The sequence below is a fragment of the Panicum virgatum genome, chromosome 2K (assembly GCF_016808335.1).
Source record: "Panicum virgatum strain AP13 chromosome 2K, P.virgatum_v5, whole genome shotgun sequence".
Classification (NCBI taxonomy): domain Eukaryota; kingdom Viridiplantae; phylum Streptophyta; class Magnoliopsida; order Poales; family Poaceae; genus Panicum; species Panicum virgatum.
In genome coordinates, this window is record NC_053137.1 from 64,862,560 (window position 1) to 64,883,666 (window position 21,107).

Sequence of the window (21,107 nt, forward strand, 5' to 3'; positions counted from 1 at the left end):
TTCCAAGAGACTCTTCATCCCTCCCCACTCACGATCGGCCTCACCATCTCTTCCCCCACCTCGCTCTTTTTCCCGAGCGGCGCTGGCCCGCCATCTCCTTGCGGCGGGGCCGTCGAGGCAGCGCTACACCTGCCCACAACAAGTCCACCCGCGGCGGGGACGGCGACGGCACCAGACGAGGGGGCGCCGCTCCTCTGCCTGGCGAGGGGGCCGCCGCCGGGCGAGGTGCCTCCGCTGGACGAGGCCGCGAGTGGGCCGCCGCCGAACGAGGCCGCATAGGGTCGGTGCACGAGCTCGCCGACCCGCCATGGTCACCGTCGCAAGAGCTCCACGCCAAGCAACCACCCCGGCCTCGATCCGCCCTGGTTGACTACAAAAACCGGTTGCCCTCGTCTCCTTGATGCTCCTCCCCCTCTTCTCCCCCACCGCCGGCGAGCTCCCTCGCCGGATTTCGCTCCCAGCCACAACAGCTCCGGCCAAGGACCCAATTGCGAGTCCCCAATTCTTTCTAGGGTTATTAGCGCAAGAACGCAAGGACCCCGTTGTAAATAATAAATTTGACTCTCATACTCAAATAGCTAGTTTGTTGGGAGAAGAAGAGAAATGGAGAGACAATCTTAGCTATTTGGCTAGCTAAATTGAAATATAGAGAGTGAGATTTAACTAGCCTCTTGGAGTTGCTTTAAGGCTTGGAGTAGCTTGGCTGCCTAGCAGCCTCTGCAGCTGGTGCAGCATGGAATGGCTAGCACTAGCAGAAGACTTGGTCAGCCGGACCAGAGAATTAATGCGGTGCGGTGTGCCACTAGCACCGCTATGCGGCGATTCATCAGCTGCCATGGCTGCTACCGGCAGAGCACGAGGCGCCTATCCACGGCGTTCCTTCCGCGAAATTGCCACCAAATGATAAAACAACTCGAGGTAGTCCTTCCTTCAGTAGGAAGCATTTACGCATGTGCGATTAAGCACGCATTTTCTTTTCCCCATGATTTCTTTCAGTACAAAGGCTTTCATCAAAGTCCGTAAACTCTCGACGTGAGTAATTAAAATCTTAACACTTTAAGTTGTCCATCCCAACTGAGATACTTGGACCTATATAGTGAATTTAGAGTATGTAGTGAACCATCATTTCATAATCCGTGGAACTAGGTGTGGATCTAGAAAGAGTTTACGGACCTCGGATGCATGTGTGTTATTACTTTTTCTCCGAGCATAAAATAAAACTAATTAACGGGTGACCTTGCAAATATCTTTTTCTATGCATGAAGAAGCAATGTCAGGAGATTGATTATATATCACTTTAGAAGGAGGTGGACGTGGACAAGCCTATTGGAGTTGCTATGTTTGTCAAGTGTAATGCTTGACGGCTACCTCTATCGTCCATATTTAAGCTAGCATAGTACTACATACCTGCAACCGCTGTACCATTTACCAGATATATTATTTGGGTCTCCGGACAGCGAATTCAAGTGGCTTCCGTCTTAGCTTCAATGCATGATCGTTCCTTCCCCGATCCTAACCAATGCAAGCCGGACGCTCTTAAGGAAACATTTTGTTGTGCGGTTGAATGAGGGCGACCAGTACTGTCGGGTACCACAATTAGGGACACTCTAATTGGGGTACTAAGATCGCTTTAAAAAACACAAATACCTGTTAAAGCAACTGGGCCCACGAAGGCCCACGGCCTGCTTCCCGTCCGGAGGAAAGGAAAGGACTCAAAGAAGCCCAGCGTGCGGCCCATTCACATTCCCCTCGAACCCACTGAACAATCTCCGCCTCGTTCGAGGGTCCCTCTCGGTTCCGCTGGGCAATCTCCGTCTCGCTCGAGGGTAGCGAAACTACCCCCGAGCAGAAAACCAATCTCCGCCTCGCTCGAGGGTAGCGGATATACCCTCGAGCGGGTAACTCATTCTCCGCCTCGCTCGAGGGTAGCGGATCTACCCTCGAGCGGTGTCTCATCTCTCGCCTCGCTCGAGGCCGTCCTTCGGCACAAAGGACAAACGGCTCCGCCGCCCAACCGCTCGCCGTACGAAGGCATTCAAAGCCATCCACTCCACCACGGCTCAAAGGACGGGCGGCGTCAGGCCGCCACTCCCACAGTAGATATGACCAGGGTCCCATCCATTGACTCTGGTCACCACACCGCCATCCCGGACGCTGTGGCAGCGCCTTGGGACCTGCGACGCGGGACAAGACGGGCTCGGTACTGCTCCCGCCGACATCCCGGACCTCCCCCCTCCTCTCGAAGGCCCGGCGACGTCACGCGTCCCCCGGACCTTCTAGTGTGCACGCCAGCACTCCGACCAGAAAGTCCGGGGCCATCCCGTGCCATTACTACCACCGGAACACTGCAGGGCGTACGGCGCAATCCTCACAGGACGAAGGACGACGTCCAGGACGACAGCGACGCACGCCGCCTTCCCACAGTGTACATCCTACAGTATCCGACCACTGTAACCCCGCGATTCAAGGGAAAACGACGACCTCCATGCCCCCACTCGTGTACACCACCCCTCCTTATGCCTATAAAAGGAGGAGGTGGGTTTCCTTTAGCGGGGGCGGGCTAATCTCTCTGGTCTGGACTCTAGTCTGCTTGGCCTCGCTGGCTTCTCTCCTAAAGAGGACGCGCAAGGTCTACAGAGCACTCATCTCCACCGACTCCACTCTTAGCCGAGACTTAGGAGCTTCTCTCCCTCTCTCGCCTCGCTTGTACCCCCTACTACAAGCACTCCGGGTGCAAGATAATACAGTGCCCTCGCACACCCCCTTTGCTGGACGTACGGCCCCGCGGCCGGAACCAAGGTAAACCGTGCGTTACTGTGATTGCCTCTTGCATCATCATCTGGGATGAGAAAACACGCAGCATTCACCAGTTGGGATCCGGGCCCCCGGGCCGGGACACCGACAAGTACCAGAACGTCCGAGGTGATACGGAAAGCATTATTTCTAGTTTATTAAGTTTATTAGTATCAGCTAGCTTGTATCTTAATGCGTGTTAAGATCGGTCGGTTAGGGCAGCAGAGCGAGTGCTCTCCCTTTCCAGCTTGAATGATCTAATATGTTGCTGTGCTTTGTGCTCATCGTCCTGCATGCATCAGAAAAGAAAAACTACTCACTCGCTGATCACTTTATTTAGTTTCTGTGGACGCTAGCTTTTGTACGAATGCACACCGAGCAAACATGAGGTAAGTCTTTAGTAATTACAAAAAATGAGAATAGAATCATTTCTGAAAACCAAGTGCCAACTGATCGATTAATTTATTTCATGCAGGCCGGTAAAGTCATGATCTTTTTTTAGAATCACACAATCCAACGAAGACGCCCACAACACGTACGCACACTCACACTCTATGAATACACGTACGCAAACCCTACCCCTATGAGCACATCCGAAGGACTGAGCACCGACAGATCTGAAGATTCCCGAAGTCATCACTGGCGCCTCGTCGTCGACGGGAACGTCGATTCCCGAAGTCACCACTCCCGTCGTCGACGGGAACGTCGCTTACCACTTAACGTGTAACACCGGTAAATCCTAAGAAAATCCCATAAAAGATGCGAGCACCAGGATTTGAACTCAGGTGGCACCAGGATTTGAACTCTGGTGGGTAGCGTCTCATTAGACTGTCCTACCATTAGACTACAAGCCAATTCGCATAAAGTCATGACCTAATTTACTCTACTCTGAACTGGAGGATGCGCCGGCCGAAAACATGGAAACTGGCGGAGGTAGGGTTCACACGGGCAGACCACCAAGACGGACACGGTCACAAGGACAGGAGTCAACCTGAAATCAACCCCTCTTCGTACTGCAGCGAGGGACAGGTCCGTCATGGGAATCGGGATTACGAGAGGCTCAGTTTAACCTCTATTACGTGTCTGTCAGAGCAATGGAGAGTTGGAGACGATGAGGACGGCTATGAAGGCTGCTGGATCTGGCCAGTCCCCGCCTGCTGCTGGGACGCGATGAGATCTATCGGCCACCATGGGTCAACCGGTCAACCGGATGGAGATCGGAGCGGAGACGGTGGGTCTTCTTGAGGTCGATGCCGCAGCAGCAACGTCAGAATTCAAGACCGCCGTACCGTCCCTGCCGGCGCCTCAAGCTTTTATACGGTTACGCTTATCTTTCGGGTGACCCTAGACCGTCCGTTGCCGACTAGTATGTTATAATACTGTCAAGTGCCATGGTTTTCAGGGTGGTGCTATACATTGACACGCGCTGGTCCTGCGATGGACGATGCAACTCTGGGTAGGTGCCATGAACCTAGGCCGGGTGAGAGAGACGAACACAGGAAGGGTGGAGGATAGCTGGAGAGGGGTCACCACGGCATGAAGAGGGATCGGAGCGTGGCATGGCAAGCTGATGGCTGGAAACCACGAGCCCATGCGTGACGCACGCCGTGATGCTGGTAGCGCGCTGGTGCCGCGCAACGCAACGGCAGCCTGCATCATCGATCGCGCATCGAGAGCCCTGCCGATCGAGTCCACTGGGCACGTACGGCATGCAGCTAGCAGTGTGCTGCGTCTGCTGATCTGCACGCATGCCGTCCATGACAAACGGCGGCGACGTCACGCATGACTCATCTCCTCCCGTGCCGACCTGGATAATCTGGTGACACGCGCGCGTCCGTGCCCCAGATTTCCCGGAGCCGGCCACCAGGAGCCAGAAACCTAGCTATCCCTAGCTGCAGCAGAATCGGAGGTCCCCAGCGAGACGACGCGCGCACAGCGCCGGCGCCCGGCAGCTCGATCGGTTTCGAGAGCGTACGTGATCACGCCGAACATGTCCTGCACATGGCGCCGCGAGCGGCGCACACTCTCTGACACGCGCGTACGGTGTCCGTTTATCAGAAAGACTTTCTGCGGATCCCGGCGTTACTCTCCCGGGCGGGACGAGACGAGGTCGGCGACGGCGAGCGAGAGCTAGCCCACGGCCGCGCGCGTATGGGCGCGTCGCCGGGCCCCCCGTACCGCGTCCGAGGAGGGGGGCGCGCCGCGCGCGGAGCCACGTCGCGGTCGGCTCGTACCCGTGTCGCGCGCCATGACGCCGCCGCTCGCTGGCCATGCTCAGCTCGCCGCCGCCATGGGGCTGGGGCCGGGCGGCGGGCGCGATCCGCCTCCTGAACGGGGAGGGGGGAGGAGGAACCATAGTGCCCATGATGCGAGTGCGACGGCTCCCGGCCATGGCGCCCATGATCCGGTTGGGCCGGTGGCCGTCCGTGTGGCCCACCAGCAGCGTCTATCTCCCCGCTGACAAATGGGGCCCACCGGGGATATTGTATTAGTCGTTGGACTTTCTAGTGAACGGGCCGTGGCCCATTCCAGTGGAGCATGGGCTCGGCCATAATAAATTTTATTATATGCTAAGTAACGGACTAACGGTAGGACAAAGTCAACAGCCTTGTTAGAAGAGAATTTGCTTGGACGCTTCTGGAATGTGGACAGCATTACGCCGTGGACAACAAGTACTAGTACGCGACGCCCTGTCTTTGCCCTAGTCCTAGCCGGATACATACTTGTCCAGCCTCTATTTTTTTTTCTGTACAGCTACCGGGCGCGTCGACGCGTGTACTTGGCCGGTAATATATTTCATGCGATCGGATTTGTGCTTTCTCTATCAAGCACAGGAATTTTGGGCCCAATCTGTTGCGCTAACCATCAATGCTTGATCCAATAAGTCAACTGATAAGTCAAGGTAGGTTCTGATCGCTCCTTTATAAAAAAAGAAAACAATAATTCGCTTCACTTTGTTTTTTTAGCAAACATGTATGAGCACATATTTTATTAACAAGAGGAGAATTATAACGACGCAGCTACGAGAGAGCCCTCGTAACAGGGTTACAAAACCACCAAGTGAGTGGTGCACGATGCTAACAAAATGCTTATGCGTAAACAATGAAGTTCGAGTTCGAGTTCTCCTCAACAACAGGAACAACCAGCTTAGCAGTTGAGCCCACATCAAGCACCCAAACGTCAATTGATCTAGGCTGGCAACAACTCAAATGATTTGGGCCCTGTTTAGTTGGAACGAATTTTTTTTTGAAAGAATCTTGCTAATTTGAAGTACTAAATGAAGTCTATTTACAAAACTTTTTGCACAGATGAGTTGTAAATCGCGAGACGAATCTAATGATACTAATTAATCCATAATTAGCTGATGGTTATTGTAGCACCACTGTTGCAAATCATAGATTAAGTAGGCTCATTAGATTCGTCTCGCGATTTACAGCCCATCCATGCAAAAAATTTTGTAAATAAATTTTATTTATTACTCCATACATATGTCGAAACATTCGATGTGATATTTTTTTTTGCGTTTACGGGTTTATGGGGGTGTGACCTGGGCCTTGATGCAGAAGAATAGGTCAAGGTGATAAAGGAATGTGAGCACCCGACATGATGTCCATTGGTACGGCGAGCTCGATCTAGGCGGGCCCATGACAGATCTGGCCCAAATCATCAGACTGAACCAGTATTCGACAGATCAGTAGCTCTTCAGCTTGCTAACCAGCTTCTGACTTCTGAGCGGATGCAAATGATACGTTCTTCTTTTTTATACTATATACAGAAGAGCATACGATAGATGCTCCTGTTGTGACGCGCCACCTGGCCATTCCTTGTTGCTGTTTTGCATGGATCATGGAGTAGATAACGTGTAGTTCTGAAAACTCTGCACACATAGTCGTCTTCAGGTGTTAAACTCCATTTATGAATCCACAATTGATAGTCATTTATACATTGTATGAACCCTTTAAACCTATAATCTGTAGAACTAATTGACGAGCGTCAGCCAATTCTAGAATTTTCGTGGCAGCAGATAGAGGTTAGAAGAAGCCAAGTTGAGGACTGCAATCAGCTGGCGAAACGATTTAGTTTCATCAGGCCAACAGATCATCTGAAACTAGTTTTTATAGTTGTAGGCTCAGGTGACAGCATAGCATTTAATTGGGCTTGCAACTTGATAAAGATTCAGGAAATGACTAGCCAACAAACTGACTAATTAATACTAAGTGGAAGTATTTCAGTACCAGTACTATTGGAGTGTACAATTCGTCAGAGTTTTTGCTTTGGTTGCCGCCACAAGACAGAGCAAGACAGCAACAGCTCATGGGGTCAAACACAGAGTGTACTGAACTAATGAATGGATCATGACATGAATACTTCGAGAGAAGTTGCAGATACTAGTTTTGACTTTTTGGACAGCAGATAATTTTTTAGTGTAACCACTGTGTAACTGCAGGTTTACAATTTAGCGTTGCAGTTCAGAGCGGTTGCGCGCAGGAAGCCAGCCAGGAACCGACGGCTTTCCCTTCCTATGCGTGGATCCGGAGGGCATATCTTGTCAGGTATCAAGTGCATCTTGTGCTTGTTCAAAATAAGGGCGTGTTTGGTTTGTGACCTACGGCGCCACACCGCGCCACAGATCGCGCGCCGCGGGTGTGGCGGCCGAATCGGCCGCCGCAGCTTAGGCGCGGTGTGGCGCCGTAGTCGCCAAACCAAACAGCCCCTAAGTCTTTCACTCTCTTCTCCTGTCGTTGAACCAAGACCAAGCGATGCCAAAATCGAGCTGTGCTTTTTCGAGGCTGTACTTTGGTAAGGAATGAACAAAGCATCCCTTTTCAGACAAGAACAACGCATAATGAAAGAACACTGCCAACCAGGTACAGCAAAAGCATATGAATCATAGTGTGAATTCAAACTGGACCTGAAGAAAATGGGGGCAAAGTCCATAAGTAGCTAGAAGATATAACAAGATGATGATGAATACTTCAAAAAATAGTACTGTTATTTGGAGGACTTTTACGGTGCACAATATGACCATATACTACCGTCTGAGAAGGACTCGTATGTAAAGTTGAGATTTATCTATACCTTTGAAACATTGATCAGCAGTATGGAGTAGTATATCTAGGTAGTACAGGTAGTATAAGGGTAATATAGAAAAGATTATTGTTCTTTTTCTTTTTAATTATCATTCTCTTTTCATAATTCAATTTTTCTCCGTGATAGCGCCTAGGGTTTCCTACGCCCGCGCTAGAATCGCTGCCGCGGAATCATCGCCGCCGTGAAGTCGCCCCCGCAAGCTGCCGCCTCTCGCCGGCGCGACGGCCTGCTCACACCCCGTCGGGCCGCCACTCGCCGCCGGGGATTCGGATCGGGGCCCTGCTCGGCACTCGACTCCTTGGTGGCGGCGGCCCCCGTGACCCGTGGCCCCTGTACCAACCTGTAGTGCCTCGGGCTGGCGAGGGCGCTGCAGCTGACAGCCTCGATGCAGGTGATGGGGAGCCCATTGAAGCTTGACGACGAGCAGGCTAGCCTACTGGATCGAGTCCCTCATCTACTGGTCCGCTCAGACTGATGATTTCATCCATGATCTTGGCTTAATGCTCTCTATTTTTTTTTTATCCTTGCTACTTGTTCTTGGCTTAATGCTTTTAGGATGGATTTTTTTACCTGATTGAAGATGTGGCTGATGTGTTTCGGTTGAATGTTTCACAGGATCATAAATGAAGCTTACTGAAGCAGGGTGCAGTGACCTGATCCCTGCCGCTTGTCGAGGCACAGCCTGTAGTGTTTCTAAAGTTGTGTTTGTTCTTGCTCTTCACTTCAAAGCTGTTTGATGTATATGGCGATCCTGCATGTGTGAACATCTAGCAGAAGTACTGATTGGAGACGAGAGCAAACTTTCTGTATTGGTTATGTGAATGTGACTCAAGAGATCTGAAAAAAAGTCAATACAATGTTCTGAGACAGGCTTTTCAGTCTGAATTATTCAAACCACCTTCTCGGTGGAAACGTGAAAACCTTATGAAAAAACATAGTTGGAAGTTTCAAAAAATTTTCAAACGATGCATATTCATAGTGCATCATTAGATGTACTTTATATCAAAAGTTGAGATGCAAGCTCAATCTATAAAAATTCAAACAAAAACGACAAACTCAAAGTGCATAAAGCACTAGAAGACAATTTTGTCTTGTAGTGCACTTGCATATGGAATTTGTTATTTTCATATGAATTTTTTCAAAATGACTTTGCATCTCAACTTTTGATACAAAGCACACTTAATGATGCACTATGGATGTGCATCGTTTGAAATTTTTTAGACACTTGTAACTATAATTTTTATAATTTTTTAGGCACTTATTACTCGGCCGTGCCATCAATCTTTCCCCCTTTGTAAACATCGTCATAAAAAAAAAACACATATATCACACCGTCCATGAACCACTGGCTTGAGTAACAAGAAGGTAAACAGCAAGAATGTTAGCATCACTGCAAATGGGAAAGCTTTGGATGACCCTATCTCACCTTTACTCGGTTTAGTCTTTTTTTTTCCTACGGTTGAGTTCATAATTGTGTTTCCATTCTCGTGTATCAACGTTACTACAGGCCTACTGTCACACTCTACTTTACCCCTTGTAAGCTCAGAAGTGCTTCTATTTTTTGGTCAGTAAACTTTTTCATAATTCAGTTGGTTTCTGGAATTTATAGAGCACTTCTGTATGGGTTCAGATATGCATCAGTGGTCAGTGCAGGCGATAGCTAGAGAGCTCGTCAAAACCCCGACGACGAGCAGTGGCTGGCCCACTGGATCCTTTACTCATTCATCAGTCATCACCCATTCACCCTCATGGACATGGTGCTACAATCCTTCATCCGCTGGTGAAATTGCTACGCTGGTCACTTCTCTATCTGCAATTGTTCAGAGTTTCAGACATGCACATCTGCAAATAAAATATTAAAATGGAGGATTCAATTTTTTGTGCGCAAAATTGATCATCTGAATATCTGAGGAGACTTATTCCTAGGACATCTTTTTGTGAATTTCAGGAATCCAATCTGGTATGAACTGAAGCTGCTGTTCATGGCCTAGTTGGTGCCCCCAAACTTCAGGGGAGCGACATTCATCTATAATAAGTTTGTGGGAGAACAGGTGAAGAAACATAATGTCATACTACCTGCAAGTGATCCCGGTAGCGTTAGCAACAACGCCCTGCTGACAACGACAAGATCATTTCAACTTCTCCAAAAGAGAAAAAAATGAAGAGGAGGCTACGTTCTGCCCATGAAGCCCAAGCTCTACTGCCTTGGCGGCAGTCGTACAGGGGTCGGGAGCCCGGGCGATCTTCAGGCTGGTGCCGACGAGGACGCAGCACGGGGAGGAGGAGGCCGCCGGTCAGGGGCATCGCCACCAATGGTGCGCACAATGAGGGCCGACAGTCTGGCAAGGAGGAGCCAAGCGACGCCTGCGAGACGCACGACGACCGGCGGCGGCCTGGTTGGGAGGAGGCTCGAGCGTTGCGAGGGGCGGCGGCCTCAAAGGCAGACGCAAACGTCGCGAGGGGCGGCGGCTGCGGCGGCCACACGGAGGGGATGGAGCTAAACTGTAAAAAATCTAAAAGCTATCTTTAATTTATATAAAGTTACTAATGACAATCTTATCCCTTTTAATGGACTTGGATCTTTTCTATACTACATACTACCAAGTGGTAGTATTGTGCACCATAAAAACCTCGTTATTTGACCATCGAGAACAGGCCTAATCAATGTGAAGGTGACGAGTATTGAGTACGAAGGTCTTAGTGGACCTGTGTCCCTTACCGCCATTCTCCCAGATCTGATACCGACAAGAAGGATGTTGCTATGTAAACAGATGAGGGAATGACGCTCATCCCGTGATAACTTCAATTGCTGTACCTTTTCTTCACAATTGAAAATACTGGAAACCCAGCACAAATGCACTCACCTGAAATTTGAGCACAGGCGTTCCAATCCTGCTATAACTATAACCCTCTGTCTCGGAACCAGAAATTTGCTAGGTAATGGCAAGTTTTCCTACGGTTTGAATAACACAAGGTAGGGAAACAAAATTTCACTAGGGAAATATAAAAGCCGCAGAGATACGAACGGATTCTAGTATTGAAAGCCGCTGATGAATCTTCTGATGGTTTACGCAACTCATTATAGAGTTTGGCACTGAACCGACATTTGACAGATCAGTTATCCGGTTGGGTAGCTTGAGTTCATAAGTAAAAAATAAAATAAAATCAAGAAGTCTAAGCAATACAAATTCTAGATGCTTCTCTTCTTAGTGTTTGGATCATGTCGGTGTTCGTGTGATTCAATAGCGTCATATTCGCAAAAACGCTTAGTCGTCTTGGGGTGTGAAACTTCATATATCAGTCATATATTGCATATCCCCTTAAACACTACAGATTGCAGCACTGCACTGCACTGGTGTGCGCGTATCAGCCTATTCTAGAAGTTCTGTGGGCCAGAAGAAGTGAAAGTTGAGCACTGTTGTCTGGCAGAAAACTTAATTTCAGCTAGCAGACATGTCTGAATCTAGTTTGGGATCTGCAGGCACACTTGGAAGGGGTTTTAATTGGGTCAGCTGCAGCGGTGGCTCCAGGAACTGTCAAACAAACTAAGCAATCGGTGAAAGTGCTCTTGTTATTGTACTAGCACTGCCAGCGACGAAAACGCGGCTGCCGCCACGACGAGGAGCCTGTTGATTGACGCGGCTGATGCTGTGGCTGGCGCTGTATGTTGGAAAAATAGACAACTGTAAATTTAATTTCCGAACTAGATTTATCATGACGAGAATTAAACCTAACATGCATGACTCTAACATACATGACTCTAACATACTAGACAGTACGTATATCATAAACATGATTTCAGAAAACATGATTATGAAACAGATCTGATCACATAATACGTACTGTGCAGGAGCCGCCGGGAAGACGAAAGGTGCAGACGAGACGAATACGGTCCTTCGAACGGAGCGCAACAACCGGCGTTGCAGACGACGGTACGCCGCAGCTCCTGATTTGGACGGAGGACGAGCCGTGGCGAAAAAAATGAGCAGTCGCGCTTAGCGCTTCCCAAAAATCTTATTCGCCATCTCCCGGTGCAGGATCACAAGAGCGAGCGGTTCCGGAGACCTGCCCCCCCCCCGTTCGCCGGTGCACGCCGGCGCTCGGGATGGAGAAGACTACGGTGGCGGCGCAGCAACGAGAGGAGGCAAAACCCTAACTCAGATTAGATCTTCTTATGAATTCCCAAACCTTGGGGACTCCACGTATAACGATCTATGGTGCACTTTTTCCATGAGGGAGGTGGTCCGTATTTAAAGAGAGAAAAACCCCCTACACCCTCGTCCATTAGCAATACAGGACTAATAGATGGTGTACCTCTTCTTAGCGCTAATGGGTCTTTGAGATTTATTAGGATTATTTACATGGGCCAAGCCCATAAATCTAACACTGGACTTGCTGGAAATATTGAGTCTGCGGATGGGCCCAGCAGCTCCAGCACAGTAGCTCTCGCCCAACCGAACAGGGCGGAGGTCGAACAATAAATTGATGAAGACAATTCATGAAAGCGCTACTGTTGCTTCGTCATACAAGAAAAGCCCTAATCTCTAAAACACGAAACGTCGTCCGACCTTAGGGATTCTCTGGCACCTCAGAGAACCACGTTGCCCAGAAAAGTAGCCGCCGTCGGATCGGGCCATCCAACGGCCATGGGAATCCTCCGCCTCATCCCGCACCCGCCTTCGCCGCCGCAGCGCTCGGCCCCAGCCTGAGCCTCGCCGCGCGCTCCGCTCCTTGCCCTTGTTGCCGCCCCTGCTCTGCCGCTTGCCCGGCCCCTGCCTCGCCGCCCTCGTTCGTATCCAGCCTGCTGCGTTGACCCAACGTGCGAACGCGGCCTGTGACTAGGCACACAGGCTCGCGGCGCGCGCTGTGCGATGCTGCAGTGGCTCGGTGGGGGTAGGCGGCCAGGAGGCAAGTGGAGGCCGGCCGCGCGCGCACCAGCTGCCCAAGGGCGCGGCGAAGCTCACCGGCCAAGCGCTGCGTGGGGAGCGGCGGCGAGGAGGCGGGGCGACGACGTCTGGCGGCGGTGGCGATGGAGCTCCGTCGAGAGGACCCGCGGAAGGGGGATCGATCGGGTAAGGACCGGAATCGGTCCAGGAGAGCAAGGGGTAGCTCTCTTTGCGAGGAATTGAAGGAAGCCTCACCGGAGATGATGAATCGAGGGCGGCCGGCGGTAGGGAAGAAGGTCGCTCCAGCCCGGCGCCACGGGCCGCCGCGAGGGCCCGGCGGCGACGGCCGTGGCGGTGGGCGAACTCAGCGCCGCGGCTGCTGCTGCCGCCTGCATGGGCCGATCCGAAGCCTCGGCCACGCAAGGGACCAGTAGGACTCCAACGTCAGGTGCGAGGAATTTTGTAACACCTCAGGTGTTAATCACTGATAATTAGGATTAAGCACAGCCATTAGTTACAAACCCATACGACCAAACTTCACAAAACCAAAGTTTTTGGTCTCAGCTCAGCCGGACCGGTCTGACCGGTCGGGGCAACCGGTCTGACCGGTTGAACTGGGTTCAACTGGTTGGGCCCACAATATTTAAATCACTCTCTCTCTCTCTTCCTCATCAGTTCACCCACCTCCCTCAGCTCCCTCACGCTCCCACCCCGAGCTCTCCCTCTCTCCAAGCCCAAATCAACCAATCCACCCGTTCCATTTGATTCCAAGTCCAAGGAAGGATCAAATCGGCGTGGTGGATCACCCTTCCCACTATTTCCTCCCTGGGGTGGCCGGGATTCAAGTTCTTGTGCACAAAGGAGCTCACTCAAGGTATGACGCTTGTGTCGGCCGATCTCTTTTCCTGGGAGGTTTTAGGAGATTTCCTCTGGTAAAAAAACGTCCAAATGTATCCATGAACTAGTACCTAGAATGGTTTTAAAATTTGTGGGCGATTTTTGCCGCACCAAGGATTCTAGGTTTTGATCTGGGTAGGATCGATCTGACCGGTAGGGGTCCGGACAGTCCGTCCATTGGTTCGGATACTCCGGGTTTGTGGTGGTTTAGACATTTCGGGTTTAGGTCCGGATACTCCGAGCAGGTGTCCGGATACTCCGGGTTTTTGGGTATTTTTGGGTGGACAAGAGCAATTGGGGGTAGGTCCTTAGTAGTTGTACTCGGTCGATGGTTAATTGTAATTATAAAATCGTATTTGCATTAACTCATATCATATGCATACGTGTAGCAGCCGCGGCAGATGAGGTGGTATACGAAGTGGTTGCGGAGCCACAGGAGCCGCAGGGGCAAGCCCCGCAGCAGGAGGCTCGCGAGGAGTCGACCCAAGGCCCAACTCACCCTAGTGCTGAGCAGCAGGCTCAAGGCAAGCCCCGGTGCACATCCTACTATTTCAAATTATGACACCTATATATGTGTCTAATAATTGTGCATTAGGTTTAGGAATTGTTTGAAACCTTAGTTGCATGATCCCTAGGTTTTTCTAGGCCTTATACTAGTATGAATAGGTCGTTAGCACTGCTATGCTTAATAGGGCTCGATAGAAGTCGAGTGATAATTCTGTCAGTCGCGAGATATATGATGTCTTTATATTATAGTATATGAATTATTATATTCAAGATGGAAGGTATGGGATGGGAGACCGGATGGGGGAAGGTGTAGCCCCATCTTTGTTGATTAAGGACCGTTCCGTTGTCGACTGTGCTGATCGGGGATTGAACTATACTAACCGCATGCTAGGAGTAGGAGGTAGTCGAAACCGGTAAGCCGAGTACTGCTTTGCTTCAAAAGTATAGGAACCCGCACCCAACTTCTGGGGTAGTCGAGTAGTCGCGGAGAAATGAGGGTTTACTTTTGGTGGTCTCACGTTGAGCTCGGCTGACCATATGTCGTTGGGCTGGTTCCTGTAGTTCGAGGCGGGGAGGGGAAAGGTCGGTGCGTGGGGTCCGATGGGGATTTTGCGTGCCGTGTTGGTTAGGTCCACCTTGCGAGGTTAAATTGAATCGATTCGCCGTGTCTCGCGGTTATGAGTGACTTGATCTCTTTGTCACATCGTAGAAAGGAATTGGAATAAGAATGAGATGAGATGTAATGAGGGCTGATATTATTTAATGAATGTTTGCTCACCTTGATTGTTGTAGCCTTGCAAATCATAGATGGTTAGTCAATTTATTGATATAATTGAGAGCTAAAACTTGGAAAAATAAGGACTTACTTCTAGTGCTTGTTCTGGAAAATTAACCATCAGCCAAAAGCCTCGCATGTCTAGGTATATGGACTAAGTTATACCCACTGGTCGGGTAAGTCTTACTGAGTATTAGTTGCTCAGGGTTTGTTGCCACCAATTTTTATTACAGGACACCCGGACGTTGATTTCTGCCCCTGCTGCGTCAAATTCATCCGCAGAGATGCAGATGGGTGGGAAGTGGTGGATAGAGACCCTTAGATTAGGGATTGGCGGGTTGCACACTTGAGGACAGGGTGTGTAGCCCTCAGTTTTGTTTTGACCGGTCTGACCGATCAGTGGACCGGTCTGACCGGTAGTTGGTTAGGCCAGGTAGCACCGGTCTGACCGGTGAGACGTGCCGGTCTGACCGGTGGTGTTAGAACTGAACCAGTGAAGTAATGTAGTTGTATGTTTTCTTTTTCATTTGAGTTTGGCTACGCTATGTAAAATTTGTAAATTATGTAATTTATGTAAATTATGCGAGCTTGTGTTTGGAACTCAATATGTGAAACTCTCGTTATCGGTTGTCATCTTTGTATATTTTCAAGTATTTTGTCGTGCTTGTACCCAAGGTTATTAAAACGATAAAACGACGAAACGAATAGAGGGTAGATTTTAACGAAACGATGGATGTTTTATCGTTTAAACGGGCGTTTTAACGTTTAGACGTCGATTTCACGACGTTTAAACATCGTTTTAATAACCAGGCTTGTACCATCTACGCCCGTCTTCGCGTGGGACTTTCGGTGTTATTTCGATCGGGTCATGGGTTGAGAAAGAACCGTCAAATTAGCTCATTAAGCTAATACACTCGATGTGTTCAAATGACAGGCATTACACTTAATTTAAGAGTTTTAATTTGACCGCAGACCTCTCCGCCGCGAAGGCCCGACGGCGGCGGCGGGCGAACTCAGCACCACGGCTGCTGCGGCCGCCTCCATGGGCCGATTCGAAACCTCGGCCGCGCGAGGGACCAGTAGGACTGCAATGTCAGGTGCGAGGCGGCCGTCGACCTCCACCGCCAAGCAAACTGGTGCCCCCCTCTCTCTCTCCGTTTACCATAGGAGCCACGCATCCTCTGCTCCTCAGATGAGCCAACGGGCATCGCACATCCCCTTCCATGCCCTTTCCCCTCCATGATGCACAGCCTGAATCGCACCTCCGCCTCAGTTGTCCGCAAATCAGAGGCAGTCACGTAGGAGGCTTGAACTACAAGATTTATAACAATGGACTCTACCTAACATGTCCAAATGGAACACATTAGAGCCCAAAATCGAAGAGAAGGAGAGAGATAGCAGTAGAACATCAGAAGCAGCACCACATCGGCACGGCGGCGCACCTCGCCGCCGGAGGCTTCGCCGGCGCCGTCAGCAGGAGGTGCACCGCCCCGCTCTGGTTTTTCCTTCTCTGTGGTAATATAGAAACAAATTTTTGACATTTTTATGCTGAGCGGTGGTGGCACGGATTGGAATCGACGAGGGCCGGGTAGGCATTGGATTTTCTCCCTCTGTTAACTCTGAAGAAATTACGAAGGATGTTTTTTTTTGAAGGGTCAGCGGAAGGGGAGAGGATCCCCACCTGATTTTTCATTGCTTATGTGGCCCAAGATGGCCTGATATTACGAAGGATGTTATGCTCTATCCCTGTTTCGAGGTTTGACTGATTGTCGGCCTCTAGCATCCACATGGAGCTAATTAAGAAGGGTACCCAATTAAGAAAGATATGTAGTATATTTAATTTGTTTCAGTTGATTCGGTAGTGATTTGAGAGCATGTAAAAGGAATTGAGTAGCAACAGATCTGATGTCAAGACTGACGGGAGGCCTGTTGTTTCGTTGCACTTCATTCATTACTCTTGAAATGAAACGGATGCTGATAATGAAGACATGGGATCATTTTGCTGTTTGTAGTTATTAGTTTGTGCATGCCCAATTGCTTTATCATTAATTTGTATTTGTTACTGGATATAGCTTCTCGAGAAAAGGTACCAATGGTTGCGTATTACAATAATGTTTGTTAAAATGGATACAAGGCTTATCAGAATCTGGATGCTCATGCGGCACTTTGAATTGAAATACTATTATTTATGCATGTATCAGACACAAATTGTTGATACATGCTTGAAAATTGTTGCTTACTTTTCTATCTTAGTACTGTAATTATTAGCAGACATAAATTCACACAAACCAGAGCAGACACAAATGCACACAAACATTATCAATTAATTCGTTAGACACTAAACAAAGTTCCCAAAACAAGCCAGTGGCGTTATCTTCTCCTCCCTTCCTAAAGGCATCGACAACTAGCTAAAAAAAACACCACCAGTGAAAACTGGTATAAACAAGATGAATCCATACGCGGCAACGGCGCGTCTCTTTTCTAGTATATAAAGAGGCTGAACATGGGCGCGATGCAAAATGGGACAGGATGATGGGTCGGGAACTTGCTTTTGTCCTGTGTTTATAAAGGCGAAACAGTTACAATGCAACTTCAACCTGTAGGTAGCGATGTTGCATGAACGAAAAAAGAAAGGTAAAAAGAACCCGCAAAAAAAAAAAAGGTAAAAAGAAAACGAAAAACATTATCTGTCAAGAATGGGATTCGAACCCATGCCCTTTCGGACCAGTACCTGAAACTGGCGCCTTAGACCAACTCGGCCATCTTGACTTATTGTTGTCAATCCAGAAGAAGCTTAATTATCGCATTGTAACAAGCATAAACTTCGGAGCCAGGCAGACTGGCTTAAAATTTAAAATTCGCATGTAGCTTATTAGGATACTGGTACTGAAGACATTATGATGCGAGCTGGAAGTGAATGGCGCGGTGACTCTATGTGCACCGTTTCCTTCGCATGGCCATCTGAGCATCCAAATGTATTCAACCGTGGATCAGTCCTGCGTCAAATAAACTTTACTGTTCCTTTCAACCAACGCATCCACAAGAACTTTCAACCAATGTGTAATACTGGGCGGCATTATTTCCCCAAGTTGTCGCTGTTTGAAGCTTATCGATCCAACAAACCTATAGTATTTAATTAACTAATAATCAAGTGTCACTTGATATAATTTCTTTTTGACCTAAGCGTTAGTTGATAATCTTTCTGTATGCACAAAGCGCCAATCTCGGTTGCTGTTTCGTCGTCCTCCTGATCAGGCCGCGTTCTTCTGCCCAATCAAGAGCCGTCCGATCTGTGCCCAAGCAGCCAGGCATTACGTGTAGATTAATATCAACAAAAAGTCGCCATAACTATACTCATTTTCGCAGTGCATTAGCTGCTCAGATCCATTGTTCCTTCAACCACCTGGCGTGGCCGAGGAAGCAATTAAGCAGACCAAGTACGTGCTGCCATGAGCACACACGTTCACACGTACACACTATATGCCCTAAAAATTTCCGAAACCGATAAGACATTGCAGCCAAACTCGTAGCGGATTGGGCTTAGCTAGCTCTGCCCAGCCGTTTTCTTCTATATATTACATGGACTCACGAGTTGTTTCTGCGAAAGCCCGGTCCAATAGTTATTTGCTAGCATATTCGCCTTGGACCGGATCCACCAACAGCACAATAATATCTGTTGTCGGATTTTGAGGGTAGCCACAGCCGGGTGGCGGAACGCACCCGCCTATTCCCCGAGAGGGAGTACTCGGGGAAGTGCCAAGCTATTAGGCTGATCTAGCTCAGGGGCAAGAACGCAAGAACACACGGATTTAGAGTGGTTCGGGCCGCCGGAGTGTAATACCCTACATCCACTGTGTGGTGTACTTAGTATGAATGAGTCTATCTCTGCCCAGCCGGGCCTGAGTCCTTCTCTAGCAGGCATCTCCCTTTTATAGAGCAAGGAGGACGCGTACACAGGTGTTGGACCCCGACAGGTGGGCCCAACACTGATGTATATTATACTAGATAGATACTAATGGAGGTATAGTGACAGAGAATCTCTTGCCGGATACTCTTCATCGTCTTGTAGACTCTCTGACCGAGGGGGGTCTGCTCCTGTCCCATCGGCGAGGCGCCCGTTGAGGTAGTATAGCTTGCGGTGTAGTCTGTTGGGTCTACCGCGTAGCCGTTATGATACCCCGTCGCCGAGTTATCGTGTCTAACTGGCATAGTAGACTGACGCACGTGGCATAAGTGGTGCCAGCGGCTGTACTGTGCACCTTGGTAACGCGCAACCAACAGTACAGCCTGGCAAAAGTCTCCTCGGGCTCTGCTGCGGCAGAGCACACTTAACGTCTCCCGTATTGAATGCGGTAAGTGGGCAAGTCTTCCAGGGGAAGCTTGGCAGCCGCGCTCGTACCTGCGCCTGCGGACACGTGGCGGCTCCGGACCCCCCTATGCGGGGTGTCTGTTCCCTCCCTACTGAGGGGTCCGGGTAGTACCTGGGGTCCGGAGCCGGCAGGGTCCGGGACTCCCAGGGAGGTCCGGGGGCTCTATCTGTTTTGGCTGAGAACTACCTCCTCCGGAATACGTGGCGTCACCGGACCCTTCCCAAGCGGGGTACGGGTCCGGGGCCGTTGGCCGGGAGAGCAGGGCTCGGGACCACAGGGGTCCGGCTGCTCGTCCGTCAGGGCGTAGTTAAGGATAACCACGAGGCTTTTGCCTTGACATAGCAAGAGGGGGTACCTCAGTCCTGGGGTACCGACAATATCCAACGCACAATGCTAATTATTGATTAATTATTGGCGCTTAGGTATGTATTGTTATTATTAATTTTGAATTTTGAGAAAGCGCTTGGTTATTATTGGTTTTGTGTAGACATGTTGGCAATGTCGTCGTTCTTGCAACGTTGTAAATAAAGCATTAGTGCCTTGGGCCAGCTCTCTGCAGCTACTGAGCTATACACAACACCACAGCTGCAGGAAATCGCCAATTGGAAAGGATGGAGACCTCGATCGCCTTCGTGCTGCTGTTCTCTCTCCTCGCCGTCTCGTCCGTGGCGGAGAAGTTCGATTTCTTCTACCTTGTTCAACAGGTGATCGATCCATATATAGCTAGTAGATAGTACTTTCTTCTTTCTTGTCGCTGCATGTTTCTGAACGCGCATTGCGTGCACCACCGCCGGATCTCTAACGACGCGCGCGTTCGCCGGTGCACATGCTGCAGTGGCCGGGGTCGTTCTGCGACACGCGGCAGGGCTGCTGCTTCCCGGACACGGGCAAGCCGGCGGCGGAGTTCGGCATCCACGGGCTGTGGCCCAACTACGCCAAGTGCGGCCGCGGCCGCGGGGAGGAGCTCGCCAGCGCCGTGCTCGGCGAGGACGACGTCGCCTTCTTCTCCGGCGCCGTGGGGCGGCGGGGCAAGTGCTGGCCCGAGTTCTGCGACGACGGCAACGCGCTGAGCCTGTGGGAGGTCCGGGACCTGGTGGCGTCCCTGAACCGGAACTGGCCGACGCTGTCGTGCAAGAGCGGGCGCAGCTTCGAGTTCTGGAGCTACGAGTGGAAGAAGCACGGCACCTGCTCCAACCTCGCGCAGCACGACTACTTCGCGCGCGCGCTCGCGATCAAGGCGGCGTACAACCTCACCGCGATCCTCGCCGGCGCCGGGATCGTGCCGTCGGACACGGCGACCTACTCGCTGAGCAGCGTGAGGGACGCCATCGCGCAGGGGACCGGGTTCACGGCCAACCTCGAGTGCAACCGCGACGCCGACGGCAACGCGCAGCTGTTCCAGGTGTACCAGTGCGTGGACCGGCAGGGGAAGAAGCTCATCGACTGCCCGCTGTCCATGCCCACCAAGTGCTCCAGCGACCAGCTCAAGCTGCCGCTCTTCTGATTCTCGTTTGTGTATATGTAAAAACGCCCCTGAATTCTGAAGGCATTATTGGCCGGTCGGCGGCATTGTGTTTGTGTGTGGGTTAGCTGTTTGAAAGCGGATTTTCGAATAATGTGTTTTCCTTCATGACGATCGGGGAGCTCATTGCATTGTTCTTACACGCAGCTTTAATTTACAGTACGAGGGCTAACCTCGTGGCAGTATTCAGCAATGTGTCTTTCCGGATGCAGCTATCTCCACTCCAATAGGCCAGTAGTCTCTTGCCTGATTCGCTTAAACACAAA

The 21,107-nt window shown here is 50.3% G+C and overlaps 1 protein-coding gene, 1 long non-coding RNA gene and 1 other non-coding gene across 3 annotated transcripts; 2 read left to right on the forward strand and 1 right to left on the reverse strand.

The window, feature by feature from the left end:
* The first annotated feature begins 8,003 nt into the window (after nucleotides 1–8,003).
* On the forward strand, nucleotides 8,004–8,769 carry LOC120696234. The gene is made up of 2 exons (XR_005684042.1): nucleotides 8,004–8,344; nucleotides 8,500–8,769. It is a non-coding gene; the product is annotated as an uncharacterized LOC120696234 (long non-coding RNA).
* An 8,868-nt stretch (nucleotides 8,770–17,637) lies between these two features.
* Nucleotides 17,638–17,718, reverse strand: TRNAL-CAG. The gene has a single exon. It is a non-coding gene; the product is annotated as a tRNA-Leu (tRNA).
* Nucleotides 17,719–19,844: 2,126 nt separating this feature from the next.
* On the forward strand, nucleotides 19,845–21,026 carry LOC120696235 (ribonuclease 1-like). The gene is made up of 2 exons (XM_039979364.1): nucleotides 19,845–20,023; nucleotides 20,155–21,026. The coding sequence occupies exons 1-2, from the start codon at nucleotides 19,931–19,933 to the stop codon at nucleotides 20,821–20,823; spliced, it is 762 nt and encodes a 253-aa protein (XP_039835298.1). The 5' UTR covers nucleotides 19,845–19,930; the 3' UTR covers nucleotides 20,824–21,026.
* The last annotated feature ends 81 nt before the right edge of the window (nucleotides 21,027–21,107 follow it).

What these genes read in the sequence shown, in the direction of transcription:
- LOC120696235 (XM_039979364.1), top strand. Translation starts at nt 19,931, where the DNA reads ATGGAGACCTCGATCGCCTTCGTGCTGCTGTTCTCTCTCCTCGCCGTC. An exon ending in TCTTCTACCTTGTTCAACAG is followed by an intron (nt 20,024 to 20,154) that starts GTGATCGATCCA and finishes CACATGCTGCAG; the next exon opens with TGGCCGGGGTCGTTCTGCGA.